The 22,550-nt window shown below is 35.8% G+C and overlaps 1 protein-coding gene across 1 annotated transcript in view; it reads right to left on the bottom strand.

Moving 5' to 3' along the window:
- The window catches only part of LOC124363248 (syndecan-like), a 37,985-nt gene extending 15,745 nt beyond the window's left edge, over positions 1–22,240 (bottom strand). Inside the window, exon 1 of the mRNA XM_046818427.1 lies at positions 22,003–22,240. Coding sequence (XP_046674383.1) covers positions 22,003–22,077 — 75 coding nt within the window. The 5' untranslated portion in view covers positions 22,078–22,240. The remainder of the gene's footprint in view (positions 1–22,002) is intronic.
- Between the last annotated feature and the right edge of the window lie 310 nt (positions 22,241–22,550).

Below are 22,550 nucleotides of genomic sequence, written 5' to 3'. Positions count from 1 at the left end.
GTAACGAACTTTTGCTAGTGGTTTTTTAATTTGTGTTTATTTGCTATTGGTTGGTACACAAGTTGTCCTGAGTTTGTTTTATTGCATCATACAGACTGAGTGAGTTTTAACTATATATAGTTTCTAACTAACATTGCATGATAAAATTCTTGTAAAGGTTCAACTGCAAAGCCTATCTTTGGATCACATACAAACTGCAGACGATTTAACAACTCACCAACTTCCCATCAATCATGGACAGCTGAAGTATCAATTTACCTAAAATAGCTGGTTCGTCATTTTATGCATGCAGCCTTAAAGTATTATTGTGCATGTGAACTGTATTAATCTTATTCTTGCAACCTGCATATTTACTTCTTAATTTATTATTTAATTTATGTAATCTTCTTATTATCAACATTCTGCACTATAACAACAGCAGGTGGATCGAGTAGCTACTGATAAGCACTGTTAACTCAGCTCTATATAATATCCATTATGTCTGATTCTTGCCCTGTCTGTGTTAAGATGGTGTTGGACACCGAAGAGGGGATTGGTTGTGATGGTGACTGCCAGCGGTGGTTCCATAGGGAATGTATCAAAATGTCCAAAGCTGAATATCAAAGTAAATGTGCCGATACGAAAAATAAATGGTACTGCGCTAGAACTGATTGCTTGGGGTCATCTAATCAGCCTTTCAGGTTGTTGTCTTCCCAAATGTCAATTGTATTGACCAAACTGGACGATCTCTTAGGCAAGGTTAAAAAGATAGATGTGTAACGACCCGAACCCAATATTAACAATAATTCAAGTAATTATGCTTTATTGGTTATATAAAAATGTCATTCATTTAGTAAAAAATTTAACTAAAGACATAATAATTGTAAAGTGTACAGCACTGTCGAGGAGGTCAGCAGTAAGACTGCTGACAATGCAGAGTCAGCACCTGCGTGTGCTGGGAAGCTAGTCTAGTTCAGGCCTCAGACTCGTAGACATGTAACTCTCTGTTGCCCTATTTTAAAAACTTTTCTAAATTCTTTCAATAATGTAATTCAATACTTTATATCATTCAGAAGTGCTCTCCCCTTTTTAACCAATGTAAATTGTGTGATTTTCTATAAATTAATCTTTAATAAACAGTGTTTTTTAAAATTCAAACGTTGTTGCACAAAACTTTATTTCTTTTTCCGGAATCATCCGGTTGGTGGCAGCGGATACCAATTAATCCCCAAATCGGATCGCGTTACAGATTTGGTGGCAGCGCGGTGGGATTATCGCGTAACTTTGGGACAATTTTTAACTGTACAGTTGATTGATTTCCGACGCCGAAGTGACCACGTGAACATCAAAATTATTCAAACAGTGTAATCCAGTGTCAAGTACAGTTTTTAACGGATAGGAAAAGTGTTTTTAAATTTGGATTTTGCAAAATTTTGGTATAAAAAGTGCAACAGGAAGACGATGGAATTGGATAAAGAAATCTACACGTGAAGACGCCAAGCCGAGAAAGGACGCCGAGAAAGGACGCCATCTTGCCATCTTCATCACGTCGCCAGCCTAGGAGACGGAAGCGGAGCAACCAACCAACATCGTGGGTGACGCTGTCAACAACCAACATCATCTGTCCACAGCCTTAGCAACCATGGCAGTCACAATGGCGGCGATATTTGGTGAGCCTTTGTTCACGTTCAGAAATTAAATAAATATAATAAAGAACATTGGGCTATACTTTTAAACTAATTCTTACCAAATATTCTACGTTAAATAATTATATAATAAAATAAGACATAGATATAAGAGAGAATAAAGGTGCTGTGGTGTAATAGTGAATGCAGCATTGAATGATAGCACAATTTCTTATTAATTTTGTGATCAATTATTAAGTAACAAGTAAAATTAAATTAAATTGCTCTAACATGGAGTAACAATGTGCACTTCAATGTCAAGGTCGTCACTTCCAGGGCACCTATTTCTCGTTTTAAAATTAAGATAAGAATACTTGTTAAATAATATTCAGGAATTGCCAATGTTTCTAGATAAAAAAATTATTTATGAAATCTTTGTAATGTTAAAAGCACTCCTTAAAACAAAAGTGTCATAGCTATGATAAAATTAATATTTTGGGTTTAAATAATTGTTGTTATTGAGAAATATTTATGTTTTAAAAATTAATTTTAATTTGAAGTTAGACGCATATTCCAGTGCGTTATTCAAAATCTATACGTCACATTAGTATACTTGTACTGTGTAAATCGATATTGTTAATTGATTAGGCATTGCTAATCTACTAATTAGTTTTATATGATGTATATGGATTATTATCACTGACACCAATTGATGATGATTGATTGATTAGATAGGTATAGATAGGTTATCAATCATTGATTGGTTATCAGAAAATTTATTTTGATAGAAAACTTTTGGGATTTTGAAGAAAAAATAGTATTATTAGTCATAAATTCAGTCGTATATTTTAAATCGAACTTCGTAAAATTTTGTAGAGTTTCCTAAATTAAATGTTAGATTATTAAGGATCATTATAACAAATCAACAATGAGTTCTACAGTAACGTTTGAAGGAAAAACCATTGAATTTCAAGAGGCTTTTTGATGCAATTTCAACCAAAGTCAGGTCTCTTCAAGACTGCATAGACGAAACCATCGCGGGAAATTCTGTGCTGAACAGAACAGAAATGTCACCATCCGCTATGGATATGACAATCGGAGCAGCAAGCAGACCATCATTTGAGCTAGTGTCTAGCATTACTCCCCTACGACGGAGAGAGAGCCGATCTACTCATGCCATTCTTCGACAGCATTCAAGGCAAAGGAGAACTGAGCAATTGGAACGAAACACAAACATTACAAGTATTGAAATTAAAGTTAATTGGTAGTGCACTACAGTTTTCAAAATCAGATGAAAAAATGCAAAAACGCCACAACACTTAAAGAAATTAAGTCTGCTCTAACAGAAAGGTTTGGAGATAGCCTGCCAGATCACTATTATTTTGAACAGTTAGCTAACATCAGACAAAATAAAGGAGAGACTATCGAACAGTTTTCTGACAGAGTAAAGAGGGTCAGTGACAAAACACTGAGAACCACCAATAACGAAGAAGTAAATAGAGTATAAGAGAAGAAGCTGACCGAAGAACAATGGAAGCCTTTGTCAGAGGACTCTACGGAGAAATTGGCAGACAAACAAGGATTAAGTTTCCAAAGAATTTTAGAGAAGCAGTGACTACCGCAATAGCAATAAATAACTTAGAAAAAAAGGCCAAATCCATTTGAAGAAAAACCAAGGAAAGTTTTTGGAAACAATTTAACAAGTAAATGCTACAATTGTGGAAAGATAGGACACGTAGCAAAAGACTGTAGATGTAGAAGCTCTACAGACAGGCAGATGAAGGAATGTGGATATTGCCGTAGAAAAGGGCACAGAGAATCAGAATGTAAATCAAAGGCAAACTCCCACACGTCCTCACTGCAAGCTTCTGCAAGAAGCAAGGTCATACGGCTGATAATTGCTGGGCCAGAACAAAGAACACGGGTAACGAAAGAGGTCAACCTTCAGGAAGCGGTTATAGTTCAAGAAACGCTCTACCGTTAAACTACAGCGGGGAAACCCAGAAGCGCCGCTGGCAACCCCGTGAGGAAGTAAATCTGAACCTACACAAGATAAGGTTTGGACAGGCGAAGAAAAAACCTAAAATTGCATATATCACTGAGCAGGAAAACAACTATGAACTACTAGCTCATGGAACCATTGGGAGTGTCAATGGGCCAGTAATAATTGATACTGGGGGCACAAATCTCGATGATAGAGAAAAACGGTCACCCAAGGACCTATCTCACCGACTGATGTTCGTGTACATGGCATCACAGGAGCCATAATGCACACCTACGGTCAAGTAAAAACAGACTATAAAGCTAGGAGACACAGAAATGATGTGTACGTTCATAGTTGCAGACTTGCCTGACGATTATATTGCAGTTATAGGTTATGATGTGCTTAGGTGGAAAAGAGCTGTCATTGATTTAGAACGATATGTCTTAAGTATTGAAGGTTGTGACGCAGTCGAACCTATACGAACGAGACAAAGAAACTACAAATGATTGTGTGAGTGGACTTGGTATAGCCACCAAGCGAACTCAAACCTTCCAAGTAGAACCCGATCGCTCAATCAACGCGCAAGTGAAGCCTAACGAAAACGAAAACTTTGCCTGAGAAAATCTTCCAGCATACTGCAGAAACTAACCTCAACATACCTGCCCGTTCAGAAATGTTAGTACAACTAAAATTGGGGAAAAAATGTGAAACAACGAAAGCAAGAAATTGAGAACAAAGTTGTAATTACAGAACCAGCACTCGTAAAAATTCATGGAATTTATGTAGCCAGAAGTCTAACTAAAGTAAGAAATGGAACTTGTTGGACGAAAGTAGTTATTACAAGCCCAGAAGATTTAGTAATGTACAAGAACACTCTGATCTGTAAAATTAGAGAACCTCATTTAAAACCAAAGAATTCAACAGAACCAAAAAGGGTCAACACAGTATCTAAAAAAAGCGACGAATTCAGAAGAAAAGTAGAAGAAAAGATAGAGCATTTGAGACCAGAAGAAAAAGCAAAGATTAGAAACGTACTTCATCCATCGATTTAGAAATTTGTTTAGCCTTGGAGGAATTGAAAATTTAGATTGTACAGCAAAAGTAAGCCACAAAATTAACACAGGAGACCACCCCTCCCATTAACAAAAGGCCATACAGAGTGCCGCATGCACAGAAACAAGTGATACAAGATCTGATAGAGGAACAACTAGATAAGGGAATCATAATACCGAGTGTAATCACCATGGTCAGCACCAGTGGTCATAGTGCCAAAGAAACCTGGTCCAGATGGTGTTGTAACTCACAGAATGTGCATCGACTACAGAGATCTGAACTCATGCACAGTACCAGAAGTTTATCCTTTACCAGATATCCACAAAACACTTGAACATGCTTGGTGGAAGTAAAATTCTTTACTGCGCTAGATATGTATTCGGGATTTTTTCCAAATTAAAATGCATCCTGACAGCCAAGAGAAAACAGCTTTCAGTACTCCAACAGGACATTATGAATATACCAGAATGCCCATGGGTCTTTATAAACTCCCCTGCAGTTTTCCAGAGGTTGATTGATACCACTTTATCAGGACTGAAAGGAAAGTCTTGTCTACCATAACATGGATGACATCTTAGTCTACAGCCCGACAATAGAACAGCATGCACAAGATTTGAGTGACGTGCTAGAGAGGTTTAAGGAGGTAAACTTAAGTGTGCAGCTAAAGAAATGCCAAATTGCAAAACCCGAAATTAATTTCTTAGGACATATAATCACGAATCAAGGAGTAAAGCCTTGTCCGAAAAAGATTGAAGCTGTAAAGGAGTTTCCTCAGCCAAAGAATGAGAAAGAAATCAGAGGATTCATTGGATTATGCAGTTACTACAGAAGGCATGTTCCAAACTTTGCGGACATAGCCAAAACCATTAACTAAATTGATCAAAAAGAATGAAAAATTTAATTGGACACCAGATTGTGAGTCAGCTTTCAAAAAACTAAAAGAAAAACTAACCACTGAACCCTTGTTGATCTACCCAGAACTTTTCAAAATCTTTCATTCTTAGCACAGATGCCAGCAACGTAGCGATTGGTGCAGTACTAGGACAGGAAATAAACGGTGTAGAACATCCTATAGCATATGCATCAAGACAGTTGAATTCCGCAGAGAACAGAACTACAGTGTAACCGAAAGAGAGTTATTAGCTGTAGTTTGGGCAGTCAAGTACTTTCAGATGTTACCTTTATGGAAGATCTTTTTCTCTTTACACGGATCACAGTGCAATCAAATGGTTACTATCATTAAAAGATCCTTCAAGTAGATTAACAAGATGGGCTTTGAAATTAGCTGAGTATGACTACAAAGTTTACACACAAACCCGGCGTGAAAAACAAAAATGCAGATTGTCTAAGTAGAGTAGTATACAAAAATGAGTGTGAAAAGTTACCTTTATTAGATATAGACGCGATTAAAGCAGCTCAAAAGAAAGATAAAGAATGTCAAAAACTGAAAATGCATTGAACATTTCAAAACAAGTCCCCCAAGGAGTAGTGTACTTCAAGAAAGAAGATGAAAAATTAATTGTAATACCAAGAGAATTGAGAGAGAAAGTAATTCGACTACATCATGATTTACCAACGAGTGGACATGGAGGAATAAAGAAGACCATATTAAGAATTCAAGACAAATTCTACTGGCCAAAAATGAGAGCAGATGTAACAGCATTCGTACGATCATGTGACTCATGCAACAGACGAACAGACTATGGAAAATCAAAAGCACCATTAGGGAAGTTTCAAGAAGTGAGTGAATTTGGTTATAGATTAGCATGTGACATAGTAGGTCCCTTACCGTTAACTAGATCAAATAACAAGTACATATTAACTGTTATCGACCATTTCACAAGATTCGGAATATTTATAGCATTACCAGATCAAACAGCTGAAAACCATAGCACGAGCATTTGTTCAGAAAGTTGTAACGTCAATCGGAGTACCAAAAGAATTAATTACAGACCAAGGGAAAAATTACAATCAGAACTGATTCAGAGTGTTTGCAAACTACTGAAAATAAAAAAATTACAGACGACTGCTTACCACCCTATGAGTAACGGTACGGACAGAGAGAGTACACCGAACCATCCCTAAAATGCTGAGCCACTTTGTTAACAAAAACCAGTCAGACTGGGACGAACTGTTACCCATGATCAACATGGCATACAACAGCCAAGAACACGAGTGTACAGGGTACACACCTTTTGAAATGGTGTACGGAAAGAAGATGGAAACACCCTTAGAAGCAGATCTCACTATAACTGAGGACACAGATGTCTACTCAGATTACGTAGAAGATCTACGAACCAGATTAAAAGAGATTCAAGAAATATCGAAAACACTGCCAGGAAAAGGCAAGGAAAGCTCAAAAGAAGCATTACGACAAGAAGTCGAAAGAAAGTGAGTATTATGTCGGACAGTTAGTGTACCTGCATGTACCACACATAAAAAAGGGCAGAGTAAAAAACTCTCACAGTTATGGAAAGGTCCATACAAAATAGTAGAAAATCGTATCTGAGTTTAAATGTAGTTTTAAGAATAAGAGGGAAAAAATAACGTCAAAGTGCACGTGAATAGAATCAAGCCAGTAGTTGAATCGAAAAACAAAGAAGAAGAAAGCGAAGACAACGTAGAAGAATTCCAGGAAAGTGAAGATGAAGAAGCACTACGAGTTCCTAGCACGGAAGCAAGAAGAGGAATAAGCCTCGAAGAAGAAGCAAGTGATGCCGAAGAGGAGGTTGAAGATCCAAACAGTACCAAGCCAAGCAGCAGAGCAAGCTGGACCGAGTGGATACAAACCTGCCCAAAGAAAGAAACAATGAAAGACCAGTCAGGGAAAAGAGGAAGCCGTCCAGACTGGAAGACTATGAAGTTGAGTTGTAAATAGAAGCATACAAGTTGTACTATAATAATGTAGAAGTAAAGTGTTATATATCATGAGAGAAGTAAGAAAAAGCCGAAGTTTGTTGTATATTCTCGAAAATTTCATCTGTAGGATAACAACTCAGTAGCGAATGAAGTGAAAATGATCAGTTTGACAGAAGTGAAAATGTGAAACGAATGTTGCTGAATGGGTATGAATGTTGTGTGAGAGAAAAAAAAAGGAGTACTCTGAAGATCAAAAATTGTCTGAGAATATCCACACAAGCACATGAGATTAATGAGAGTACTAAACACAGAAGGCCAGAAGAAAAAAAAGTTGTAAGAAGTGAAAGGACAAATCGAGTTACTTTTAAGAAGATTAATTGTGTTATATTACAATAAGGAGAAGTTAGTTAAAGAACATTTAATATGCATAAAATAAAAGATAAGTTAGATTATAGATGTCAAGTATAACCTTTGTTACAGGACTAATGATTATTACGATGGTCAAAGCAGCTGAAATGAGCCAAGGAGTTGTGTTTAGGAAGCTAGAAGACTCTGTGATATCCGGAGATGAATGGAGAATCGTTTTAGACTTTGATCTAGTAGAAATCCTTGATGAACTGATACCATTAAAAGAAAGATGTGTAGAATTAGAACAGTTTAAAAATATCAGTGTGAACGTCTGGGATGAAGACTTCGAGTTTGAGTATATAAGAGTGAAGGAAGGAATCGAGCAGTATGAGAGTGATATAACTGACTTATTGAAACTTTTGCCACTGTAGGACATTCTAGAAATAAGCGTGGACTTATAAATGCAGGAGGTTATGCATTAAAGTGGTTATTTGGTGTACCGACTAGTGAAGATTTAGAACATGTAAATACCAAAGTAGACGAACTAAAGTTAATAAGTGGTACAGTTGTTAGTTCGAGTCATACACAAATAACTTTGATGAAAGATATTAATTCTAGAATTGTAAGTAACACTAAGGCTATTCATGAGATAATGATTAAGTTATCTACAGCCAACGACAGGTTAATAACATCATTAACAAACTTCAATGAACAGAATATAATGATGCATCAGTCCTTAGCAAAACATATGGCAATTACAACAATGTTAAGACATTTAGGTCAAACTGTTGATGAAGCTAAGTTAAGAGTAGTAGAGTTTAGGCAAGCATTAGAACTTATATACTCTGGTAAAGATAAGCAGTAAATTACTAAATCCACATGATTTTACAAAAGTTTTGAATAAAATTGAAAAGAGTATACCATCTCATTTGAAACTAATTGTTCCTGTAAATAATGAAGATATATTTTTGTATTACGATCTTTGTACAGCGCAAGCATTAGCTGATCCAGCTAGCATAAGATTGATTGTTACAGTACCATTAAGCTCAATTGATAGACAATTTGAAACCTATATAAATAGAAGTGATACCACTTTATCAACCTAGGTTAAGACATTGGTTAGTTTGGAAAATTGAACACGATTACTTGTTGATATCTAAAAGATAGGCAGTACTATGTACCTCTCACCTCAGATGAATATGTTCAATGTAGGCACAGTTATGTTAAAATTTGTCCAAATTCAAATAAGTGTGTTACACCATACAGTCGATGGTTGCATCTATTCAATGTTTATGGGATTAAGTTCTGTAACTCAAAAGTGTAACAGAGTTCTAACTGAGAATGTAAATTCACCGTTTTGGTTACAAAATGGTAATGATTGGATTTATAGTGTTTGCAGAACCCTACAAAGTAATATTAAATTGTTTTAGAAATATTGAAGATGATACATCTGTAATTAAAACAGAACATTGTAAAAGATTATTTAGAAGTTGTTGTTAACACCGTCAGGTATCATAAAACAAATATCAAGGTGTGATGTTTTTGGAAAAAGTGGTAAGAATATTTTCAAGAAATCAGAGGGAATATAGTTTATAAAAGAAATATTACGCACCTTCATATACCGAAAATAAACATATTGCAGCCGAATGAAACCGCTCTTATATTATTAAACAATAACTTAACTTTTGAAACGCTAAAAGCTATAAAAAAGAATCTAATTGATGATCATATAGAAATAGGCTTAAATTCATTATTGCAAGGATCTCATGTAAACCAACCTGTCGTCATTAATGTAAATAAAAATTATAATTTCATTGTCATGTATGTAGTTGTAAGTTTAAATTGTGTACTGCTCGTAGTTTTTTATATGTCATAGGAGAATAAGACGCCTTTGCAACGACCAGTCGGCGGCAAAGACAAACTCAGAGCACAAGCGGCCCAGACCAGAGCCAACTGGACGGTGAGGGTGGAGGAAGGAACTCCATTAGCAGAGATCATCCACGAAGCCTCCTTTGTTCGGATGCCCCCCCCCCTCATGATTAAGTAGTGAAAAAAAACGTGAAAATTTTTAAAATCTTTAAAGTGACAAATCAAAAGACTCTGACCGGCTTGTGACTCTGAAAAGAAATATTGTATATTAGTAATAATCCTAAATCTTAAATAGTATCATGATTATGTAAACTTAGATTAGAAATATGTATTAATAATTTGGGGAACACTTCAAAGAAAAAAAAAAAATGTTTTAAAGTTACAAATAAGTCATTAACATACGAATGTAATAAATTCAAGATGTGCCATCACTTTAATCCTATGACACATCTTTTCCAGAGGAGAGGGTGATGTAACGACCCGAACCCAATATTAACAATAATTCAAGTAATTATGCTTTATTTGGTTATATAAAAATTTCATTCATTTAGTAAAATTTAACTAAAGACATAATAATTGTAAAGTGTACAGCACTGTCGAGGAGGTCAGCAGTAAGACTGCTGACAATGCAGAGTCAGCACCTGCGTGTGCTGGGAAGCTAGTCTAGTCTAGTTCAGGCCTCAGACTCGTAGACATGTAACTCTCTGTTGCCCTATTTTAAAACTTTTTCTAAATTCTTTCAATAATGTAATTCAATACTTTATATCATTCAGAAGTGCTCTCCCCTTTTTTAACCAATGTAAATTGTGTGATTTCTATAAATTAATCTTTAATAAACAGTGTTTTTTTTAAAATTCAAACGTTGTTGCACAAACTTTATTTCTTTTTCCGGAATCATCCGGTGGTGGCAGCGGATACCAATTAATCCCCAAATCGGTCGCGTTACAGATGATATATCTAAAGATATTGTAGACATAAAAACCGAGATTACTACAATAAGAGCTAGCTTATCGGTATTGGAGCCCAGAGTGGAAGTGATTGAGAAAAATCTGCTTGTAGCTGAGAATCAAATAGCTGACGTAAAGTCACAAGTATTGGCAAACACTACTAGGTTAAATAAAATTGAAAATAGTCCTGCCACGTCCTTGGACGCTGTTGTCGCTGAAGTTCATGATAGAGCTGGTAGGACCAAAAACATCCTTATGTACGCTATTCCAGAGAGCACCAAGTCACTACCTTTGGAAAAAAAAGAAGATGACCGGAAGAAGATTTGCACTGTCTTTAATGCTGTAAATTTTCAGCCCACTCAGTTTTCCTATCATAGAGGTGGCAAGAAATCTAATCGGGGGCCTCGCCCACTAAAAATTGTTCTGGGCTCCCAGAATGAGGTTTCCATCTTTATGAAGAATTTTTCTGGGGACAAAGTGTCCCTGGCTGATCCCTCTATGGATAATGTTTCAGTCTCCCGCGATCGCACCCCAAATGAGAGAGCCACTCTTACTGCCCTGCGCAAAGAACTTGATGAGAGGGTTGCGAATGGAGAAACTGGCATTACTATTAAGTACTTGAATGGGGTACCCAGAATAGTTAAAAATAACTCAAAAAACTAAGTAAAGGCGGACAACCAAAACTAACAGTTTACTATCAAAATGTAAATGGGCTTCGGAGTAAACTAAATAACTTAAGTCTTTCCCTCTCCACAACTGATTTTGACATCATTGCTCTCACTGAGACAAATCTATCCCAAGACATTAGTGATGCCGAGCTGGGGTTTTCTTCTTATAACGTATTTCGCAGTGACAGATCCTACGAAACTAGTGTCAAGGCCAGTGGCGGAGGTGTCCTGTTGGCAGTCAAGTGTTGTTATCCTTCTCTGCGTATGCCCATCTCAACAGCATCTGTCGAGCAAACCCTAATCTCAGTAACGACTTCAGCTGGTGTAAAAGTTCTAGCAGGCGTTGTATACATCCCTCCTGACGCATCTGTCAATTCTTACGAAACATACGTCACGTCAATAGAAGAAGCTGTCACGTTGGATTCCTTCTCTCGAGTGCTACTTATGGGTGATCTGAACCAACCTGAAATTGATTGGAGCACTTTCCCTCGGACTAATCTCCGTTCCGGTCCAGCGAGAGCCTTGAGCGATCTTACTTCTACTCTTGATTTAACTCAAGTAAATCTCATTGAAAACACTCGTGGTGTAATTCTGGACGTCATCCTCTCCTCGGATATACACACTGTTGTCTCCAGGGATGATGAGCCACTGGTACCTGAGGATGTACATCACCCCGCTCTTAGGATTGCTCTTCCTTCCGTTCCCACAGCTGGCAACAAGACTTCTTACGTCCATAACTTCAAGAAATGTAACCTTATAAATGTCTATCAAGAACTGCAGCATGATATCCCGCGTGTTTGTTACAAAAACTCTTTTTCACCTGATGACGTAAACATGCAATTCTCTAACCTTGCTGAAACGTTAAAAACCTCTGTCTTAAAACATACACCTTTGATTAAAGTCGGATCATCATTCCCACCGTGGTTCAGTCCGGAGTTGAAGAGACTGGTAACTGAAAAGAAACGACTTCACTTACAATATAAGAGAACTTTGAATGACTGCACATACTATTCTTACTCTCGCACCAGGTCAAATTGTAAACGGCTTTCTCAAGAATGCTTCGAAAATTACATAAACCATGTCCAAAATATCCTTCCTTCTAATCCCAACAGGTTCTGGAGCTTCGTTGATGGGTTAAAGAAGAACCATGGAACTCCGTCAGCTCTGGTTTATAATGGCACCTCATCGTCCTGTGTGAATGAACAATGCGAAATGTTTGCTGATTTCTTCTCCTCGGTGTTCACGTCTCAACAACAACCTCCTACTAGTTTAGACAGTGTCGACTCTTGCAATGTTATCTCTCATTGTATTTTTAGTGAAGATGAAGTCAGAAAGGAGCTTCTCAATCTCAACGTAAATAAAGGCTCCGGGCCTGACATGATACCTCCTGGTGTCCTGAAGTATTGCCACCTCCTTTTATCTGGTCCGCTCCAGGAGCTCTTCAACAAATCAGTATCCAGTGGTGTTTTTCCTGACGTTCTTAAAAAAAGCTATGTTGTACCCATACACAAATCCGGGACAACATCTGAAGTTACCAATTATAGACCTATTGCTGTCCAGTCAGTGATCTCCAAAGTCTTTGAGAGACTGGTGCTTTCTAGAGTGTCTCCCCTACTACAAAGGTGTATATCTTCCCATCAACATGGGTTTTCGCCTGGAAAATCGGCAGCAACGAACTTAGTAGTCTTCCAGTCCGACATTATCTCATCCTTCTCAAGACGGAAACAGGTTGATGCAATTTTTCTGGACTTCTCCAAGGCTTTTGACAGAGTCAGTCACTTGCATCTGCTTGTAAGGCTCTCTGCATATGGCGTCCATGGCCCTCTTTTAGAGTGGTTTTCATCATACCTTCAAGATCGCAAGCTAATGGTGAAATTCTCTTCTTCTTTCTCCAGAGAGTTCGTGGCGATTTCAGGAGTCCCACAGGGTTCGCACTTGGGTCCCGTATTATTTAATCTATTCATCAATAATATATCTGACGTAGTTCCTGCCAATCACCTATTGTTTGCTGACGATATTAAACTTTACTCTGAAATCACATCTGAATGCGACTTTGAAATCCTTCAGCGAAGTATAAAGGCTGTTGAGAAATGGTGCTCTGATAATGGCATGTCCTTAAACTCAACGAAATGCTCCGTTATCACCTTTCACAGGATAACATCTCCTCGTTTCCATGATTATCAATTGGGTGGATGTAGTCTCAAAAGAACAAGCGAGATTAGAGACCTAGGTGTGATGTGTGCTGCCTCTCTGAGTTCTGAAGATCACGTGAATCACATTTGTAGCAAAGCAAATAGGAACCTCGGCATGATAATCAGGTACTCACGTTTTTTCACGGCTCCTTTGGCGTTAAAGACTCTATATTGTTGCCTTGTTAGGTCTCACTTGGAATATTGCACAGTTGTGTGGTCTCCTAATCAACAATATCTCCAAGACAGACTCCAATCGATTCAGTCTCGTTTCATCCGCTTAGTTGGTTATCGCCTGGGTCATCGTTATGCTGATGTCCCTGTGAACTCTTTGGCAGCTGAACTTGGCCTTCAACCACTTGCTTTGAGGAGAAAAATTTTTGATCTGGTGTTTTTATATAAGTTGGTTAATGGAGATCTCAACTGCCCTCAGTTACTGGAGCGGGTAAGGTTCCACGTTCCTGCCAGTACAAGATCGAGTGACCTGTTTGCAAGACTGCATCACTCTACAAACTACGAAAGGAACAGCACGATGGTCCGGATCCAGACGCTTGGGAATACCCTACCACTGGAACTAGACATTTTTAACACTGGTGCTGTATTGTTTAAGAGACAGATTAACCAACTGCTCTCCATGGAAGATTAAGAAAGGATGGCTCCATGTAAAAAATGCATTGTTTTTTATGTTCGTATAGTAGATATTTGTTATTACTATTATTTATTATTATTATTATTAGATTTCTTTATTGCTTGTAATCACTTTATTTAACGCTTCTTACTGTTAATCCTTTTTAATACGGTATATTAACTATTTTGTCCTTAATTGCGGTTTAAAATTCATCGATTCATATCTATTTCTGCTTGCTTGCACTGCTCATTAGTACCAAATTGTTCATTTGTTATTTATTTATGTTTCATTGTTCATAAATTATTTATCATTGTTATTTATTATAATGTTTAAAAGTTGTGTTTTTTTCTCTTTCGTTTGTTGATATTCTAGGTTTTGTTTTATTTCTTCATAGTCGATCATTGTTAGCTCTTTCATATTTTATTGCCTTGTTGTCTGTTAGTCATCATGTTATTTTTCATAGTTTATTATTGTTACCTCTTATTGTTTGCTAATTCATTTGGTCTTTTGCATCTTGCATGTATTAATTCATCTTAGGTTGTTTTGTATCTATTATCATACTACAGTACTTTGTTAATATTACTGTTTTGTGTTGCAGCTTATCTATATTAGCCATTGAAACTTTGTACTATATTTTGTTAAAATGGGTTGTCCGTATATAAATAAATAAATAAATTTCTTTTTCATTGATGCCTAGGATTCATATTATATGTGTACTATAATTAAAATGATTTTTACGATCACCTTTCCATTAATATTTTTGTACTTATTGCTAGCATTAATTACTAATTTTAATGAGTAGAATTTTAAAAATTTATACTATTTTAAAAGACCAGTATTGTAATTAAGTATAAAATCAGCTAAAAAATACAGTAGTTGAGCGTGATTATCCGAAACAATTGTTGCGATAATTGTTTTAAACCCGATAACAAGGGTTTTCGGATAATCGAACCTCACTGTAAAAAATGTCTAGTTTTTGTTTTGGGTAGGGGAATTTGGTAGGAAAGCAAAAAGAAGCATATTTTAAAACTAGAACACAATAGCAACTTTTAATATCACACGAAAGTATAAAATATTATGTGAAGGTAACACATAAAAGTAGGGATTGCACATACAGTAAATGCAATTTTGGCTCAGTGACTTTGATATCGTAGAAACAGTAAAAAATTAACTTAAAATAAAATGAAATAGGAACAGTACAAAATACTCCCAAAATTAGATACATATGATAAAACAGTACAAAATTAACCTAAAAGGAAAAGTTGAACATGTTTGTTTGCTTAAGCTATGACACCCGTTGTTTTGCCGCTAAGTCTCGTAGGCGTTTTAAAGACAACAACTGCACAGCATCACATTCATCTTGCTGTTCCAACCATTTAATAGCACTGGAAGGCATCTTCATTGGTCGAACCTTTTTCAACCGAGACGTCATCTTGAACATCGTCTTCATCAATGTCATCTTTATGATCTTGTACCTGCGCTTGTAACACTCTAGCAACTCATTAATGTCTCCTTGGTCACATTCTTCAACTCCTGAACACCATTTCAACAGCTCCACCACTTCTGAAACAAAGGTGTCACTTCTTGGTCCTTCATGTGTAGGCCTAGTTTCAACAGCTCCACCACTTCTGAAACAAAGGTGTCATTTCTTGGTCCTTCATGTGTAGGCCTAGTTTCAACAGCTCCACCACTTCTGAAACAAAGGTGTCATTTCTTGGTCCTTCATGTGTAGGCCTAGTTTCAACAGCTCCACCACTTCTGAAACAAAGGTGTCATTTCTTGGTCCTTCATGTGTAGGCCTAGTTTCAACAGCTCCACCACTTCTGAAACAAAGGTGTCATTTCTTGGTCCTTCATGTGTAGGCCTAGTCTCTTTGGCATTAGCTCATGCTTCTGCAGCAATGTAAACCGCATCCTTTAAGTTAATATCTTTGTAGGTTTCAAGGATTGTTGTTTTATTTTCTTCTTAGTGAGCTAGTACACTACGAAGCAATGCTTTTCTGTAGTAACGCTTGAAGGCCTCAATCACTCCCTGGTCTACGGGTTGAAGGATTGAGATAACATTCAGTGGCAAAATATCACCTTAAACTTTCCATCTTCTCTCTCAAGTGAAAGGTTGAGGGATGAGACGGAGCGTTATTAATTACCAATAGCACATTTCCAGTATCCCCAGTTTTCATGTGATGTTTTTTAACTTCTGGGATGAATACACAGTCATACCACTCAATAAATATTTTAGTATCCATCCACGAGTTTTTTGGTTTTTATAGATAACCGGAAGTTTTTTATTCCTTTAAAACATCATGGATTCATAGATTTTTCAATGAGCAGCAATGGTAGCCTATGTGCACCTGTGTTGTTTCTGCATACCATAGCTGTTATGTGGGACTTGCTGGCTTTAAATCCAGGCACTGCCATTTCTTTTTTTAGAAACAAGGGACTTGATCAGCATTTTCTTCCAATATAGGTAACCCAGTTTCATCTGCATTGTAGACGTTACTGTCCTTATATCCCTCGCCTACAAGCAAACACTTACAAAATTCTTTGAACTTTTCAGCAGCATCAGTGTCAGCTGACAGTTGCCTCCCCCCACTGAATGCCTATCTCTCTAATTCCATGCCTAGATTTGAATTGCTTCAGCCAACCAGTGGAAGCTTTAAAATCTTTACTATCCCCTAGTTTGTTGTTCATTTCCAATGCTTTTCGCAAATCAAAGGACCACTTATGGGTTGGCCTTGGCCTCTTACCTGCATAAACCACGTGTAACTGCAGTGTCCAAGTCCTGATTTTCTGCTGTTTTCGTAGGTTTCTTATGCAAGCTGCCATCTTCACTGTCTAGTACACACACAAACTTTGTGATAAATTCACTGTTCTTTTTTATGTTAGTTATTTTTGAATTCCCGGCACCAAACTCCCGAGCTAAGCTTGATCCACTTGCGCCTTTTTTTAATCGATCTAGAATTTTAAGTTTGTCAGATAATCTGAGAACAACACGTTTATGTTTTACCGACATTGCTAGAAGTCACGTGGCACAACGAATAATAGCACTCAGGTTAAAACACTGATTTCAGTGGCACAAAGTCAGGTTAGGTGGACGTGGAACAGTACAGTAGGTAAAAGTGAAATAGCGGACTGTGTCGATCCGGCTCCTGCCGGCCAGTTCCCTTACTACTAGGCCTATATGAACTTTTCATTGATTTTCAACAATACTGTACAACCAATGCCAACAATGTGAAGGAACAAGTGGTAGGCATGCACAAGAACACACAACACCATATAGGATTCGGCAATAATAAGAGCCTTAATAATCATAATATACAACACACAAGTCGGGTAGGGCTGACCAATCATAAAATTTAAGCGGGATTTGTCTTTCAGTTAACCAACATTTCGGATAATCGACGCTCTACTGTACTCACACTTAAAATGTGATACCTACTGAGTACAAATCAAAATCGTGTTTGTGTGACGAATATATAATATATATTTGCTTCGAAAGCTTAACCCTCGAGCTGGCAGTTGAAATGGCCTCAAGTGGCAGGCCATTTTGAGGTGTTTTGCAGTAGTATCGGTTTTTAATTTTTAAAAAATATAATTTGATTATAAACCTATATGTATTATATATCATTGTTTTCACGAGAAAATTTACTTTTTATTTATGGAAATAAAAACCCCAAAATATAAGAAATTTATCACTTTTTTATTAAGTCTGTTTTCAAAAAAATAAAAAAAGGGGTACTTTGGGATTATACCGACCACACCAGTATGAAGAACACAAAAATAGAAATTTATAGAAACAAACATGATAGAACGAAAAAACAACTCTTCAATTACAAAATTACAAACTTACAAGCATTTCCAGGTATTGTGATCGGTATTGTTGTCGCTGTTATCTTATCTTTCTCGAGAATCCTGATTACGGCAGGCCGCGCGGCATCACGTGATTTGCACGGTACATAATTGCCTTTCCATTTCAATTCAATTTATATTTCTGATTAGCCCCTCTAGAATTTGATATTTTACTGATAGGTACTATCTCGAGGGATGTTTTTCTTTCGTCGACATCAGCGCGGGGCAGCACCGAAGGTGCTGTCGAAGCCCGCGCTGATGGCCGGAGGCACTCACATTTTTGGTGGCGGAATGTGATCAAGAATAAAAACAAGTTTTGAGTGTTTTTTTAATAAAGAGTTTAGTTTGGTAAATGTTTGTTTTTGTTAAATTTTTGTGTTTGGAGAAATGTAGAGGTAAAACACGAAAGTACAACAAAGCGATGCACCAGCTGAACGGGCGGCGAGGCTCTGCAATCACGTTATCTACTAGACGCTCGACTTTGACCTCTGTCTGAGGATGGGGAGGGGTTTGCGATAAGACAATTCCTGTTTTATACTGACGAAATAGTCTTCTACGCTAATCTAGTAATCAGTAGAAGCAAAATGTTAAATAACGATTCATGTCTGGGTGTGTGGTCGGTATAATCCCAAAGTACCAAAAAAGGTATGTAAAAGTGCACCTATAAAAGACATATTGTGTGAAAAAAAATATTTCCAAAATACCCAAAATGTTGAAAATTTTTTATAGTTTGAGAAAATGTATAGTTTACTACATTTTTTTTATTAAAACAATTATGAAATACTCTAAACTAAAAAAAGTACAATACGGCTAAATTCGTTGCTATGGATACGACTGTGTTATAAAATTCATCAAAATCTTAATTATTACTCGAAAAATTCATATACATTAAAAGTAAGCCTATAAAAATAAATAAAGAAGCTTTATATCATGATCATCGCATATGAAAATGATCCTAAAGCTAACTAAAACTATCACAACACTGCACATAGCCTAGAATACAAAAGCTCACTAATATATTTTTTTCACATATATTTCTTCATAACATCACAAAATAAACTGATAAAACACAATCTACGAGAATTTATACGCATAAATAAACACACTTATTACATAGAACACTTATTTCATGTAATAAACTTACGTTTTAGATGGACAAGAATAACGCGACCGGGTAACAATACAACAATGGCCGAATGTTTACAAACAACTCTCTTTTTCAATATGTCATACTTAAATCATGACATACAAAACAAAATACATCGATCAAATCAGAAACTATTTCTGATTCCAGTGGTACATATGAATCATTGCAGTTTAGTTAGTGTATTGATTATAACAGATGTCAAACGGGCACGTGTCAAATCGACTGATTTTCAGGCGACTGCCACTACAGAAACATTAATATCGACTGATAATCAGGCGATTGCCAGTTGTAGAGTTAAAGCAGAAATGCCCTTTAAGTTTGTTAAATTAGCTTACTTTACCTTTTTTCACTCCCACATTGTTTATGATACCAGGCTTTGGGGACACTCTGCCAGTGTAATTAGAGTTCTTTGATTACAGAAAAAAAGCCTTTAGATTACTAAGTGGGGCACAGTTGCTTGAACACTGTAGACCACTGTTTTCTCAACACCAGATTATGACAGTGTACAATGTATGTATGTATGTATATATAGGTGAAGATTGTTCGTTACCAGTAGGTTTGTTCAATCCTTAACGTCTTGAAGTGTGTTGCCTATTGGCTTAAATAGTCTCTTAGAGCAGTTTCAAAAGAAAACTACAATTTTTTAATGTACAATATTTCGTTGTAATTAACAACTTTGTCAAGAACACTTTTAAAACACACACAGAATAAACAAATATTTTTTTTAATGGTAAATATATATATACCAATGTCTTTCAGTAAATTAAGCATAAAGACCATGACTACATCACTAATGCAGGTGTACATACATAGGTACCATGAAGCCAGGAAATGCCTTGATGTCCATGTAAATAGATCTAGAGATTACACAAGGTTTCAAATTGCTTCCCTATTATAGACACTAAAATGTTCAAATCCATACAGTTAAGACAACTCCCAGTACAGGAATTTTCTTCTGTCCTAAAATACTGGTTGTCAGATGCCCCTTTCTACAGCCTAACTGAATATTTTGAATCTGACCATTCCCTTCTGCTTGGCTACTTAAATTAATTTGTTTTTAATTTCTGCATGTGTTTAGTGTTATTATCTGTATATTGCATGACCCAATACTCTTTCGATTGAAATATGTACTTGAATTTATTTATTATTATTTCAACGGCATCCGCCAATATACAATAATTTCACAACATTTTCATGCAACTTAAATATAAATAAATGAATTAATGAGTCCTGAATAAAAAAATTGGTTCTTAGCCATATCATGACTGTTTTGTATTCTTAGATGTAGTCTTTCACAAAATGTATGCCTACTATTAAATTAATATTCACATTTATGCTTAGTTATATTTATATTTGTATTAGTGCAGGGCCTGTCATATACTAATTAATTAATTAGTGCACTTACATGAACTAATGCACACTTTTTCTAAGTATTAGTCAAGCCTTTATTTTCTTACATGTAGTAATTTTTAAAAATTTTGGTTAGTGTTTAATTTTAATACCTGCATGAATGCTTAGTTTTATTTATATTTTTAGTACTGTACATGATGGACATTTATTGGTGCACAGACTCTAATTATTGCACGCAGCTAAATTTTGTAGTTGAATGTTGATTTCACTAGACGTAGCCTATAAAAATTTGTAGATCAGCTGAATAAATCATTTGAATCATTATAGGCTGCAGTACAATAAGTGGCCATAACAATAGAATTAAAGCAATATTCATAATTATCTAAACTAACTAAAACCAAAATGTTGAACTGAATTACATTATAGGTATTTAATATTATAGTGTACCTAGTTCAACTGTCTTTGTCTAAAAAGAAATAATTTAATTATGAATAAAAAACTATCTAGGCTACAGGTATTTATAAAATTTAACAAACAAAACTGTGTAACCTTCTAGTTACTTTTTACTATTTTAAAGGATAAACATGTCTGACAGCTTGTGACACAAATAACACAAGTACATTACTATTGTACTTCCACCCATTAGTATGTACTCAAGTACAATACAAATGATTTTACTTTGAATTAATTTGGAATAATAGTTATTCAATAAATTTAAAAGAGCTGGCAATAGCCTAATTAATTGTAAATAACTATAATTAGGACTATTTGTGTTCAATAGTTTAGGTAGGCCTAGTTTTAAACATAATTTGGTACCCTGATTAGATTGTGGTAATGGCTGTTTACTATACTGCAGCCTCTAAGACTGAAAATAGCCTATTATCTTTAAGTTCAATTAGCCTATCACTTACGAAAACCTCAACTAATCTTCATTCAATAAAAACATTAGCCATTGTGCAGCAACTAAATTGGCCGATAAGATTTTCAAATAGACTATACAGTTTTTCATTAACTCGAGTTATTTAAATAATAGTATTATTATTACAATAATTTTAAATCCTTACCTAGAATTAATTAGTAACTATGGTTTTTATGGTAGTTAAACCCATGATAAATAATAGCCTACTGACAATAAAGTCATCTCTTGACATTAAGATCATTATTATTGCTTGTAGGCTATGCCTACTCATTTTACATATTATTTGAGATAGCACAATACTAAGGTTAGATTAGACTTTTACAGCTGGGTTTATATATAGCCCTACCTTTCTACCAACAAATCTCTGCAGTGCACCATGGCAAGGAAGAAAGGCATCTGAATGTCATTTCTTGCTAGAAATTGTGGTTTAATCGTGAAGGACTTAAACATGTTTAATAAATGCATTAAAAAACCATACGTGAGTTTGTTCTGATTGATGCTTGTATAATTCATAAGTTAAAAATATATTTAAATTCTTCATTGAGGAAGTGAATTTTGACAGAAAAGGTTATGTGGAAATTGTACTTACATCTTCCGCAGTCGTATGGGCAATCCCAAGAAAAATTAAAACACAGAATGATAAAAAGTTAAACCTTAAATACATCCCAATTTAAGTTTAGTACCGGAGGGTACTAAATACTTTCAAAATATAATAAGTTAATTTAAAACACCTCAAAATTAAACATATACCCTCACAGCTCAAAACATTGATCAATGAAAATTCTTGAGGGATTAGACGATCATGAAGGTTGGGTACTACTTTTTGTACCTACTGTATCACTGCGCCAATCATACGGCCTTTATAATTTCATGAAAACTTTAGAACTCTGCGATACTATATTACATTCATATTTATTACATTTTTACTGAGTGCGTTATCATTACCCTCAAAGGCCCAAGATGAATTGAATTATCCTCAGTTATTTGCTAACAAATAGTGAGAGAGAGAGAGAGAGATTCTTTATTTACAATCTTAAAGATTGAAATAGTGTCAAAAGTTAATACATTAAGTAAAACAGTCTTATTTGGGACAAAGTCTTTGTACTTGCTTCACAAGAAAAGTTACAGTCTTGCTTC

This window comes from Homalodisca vitripennis, chromosome 5, assembly GCF_021130785.1.
Source record: "Homalodisca vitripennis isolate AUS2020 chromosome 5, UT_GWSS_2.1, whole genome shotgun sequence".
Taxonomy (NCBI): Eukaryota; Metazoa; Arthropoda; class Insecta; order Hemiptera; family Cicadellidae; genus Homalodisca; species Homalodisca vitripennis.
This window is presented reverse-complemented; position numbering and strand designations above follow the sequence as displayed.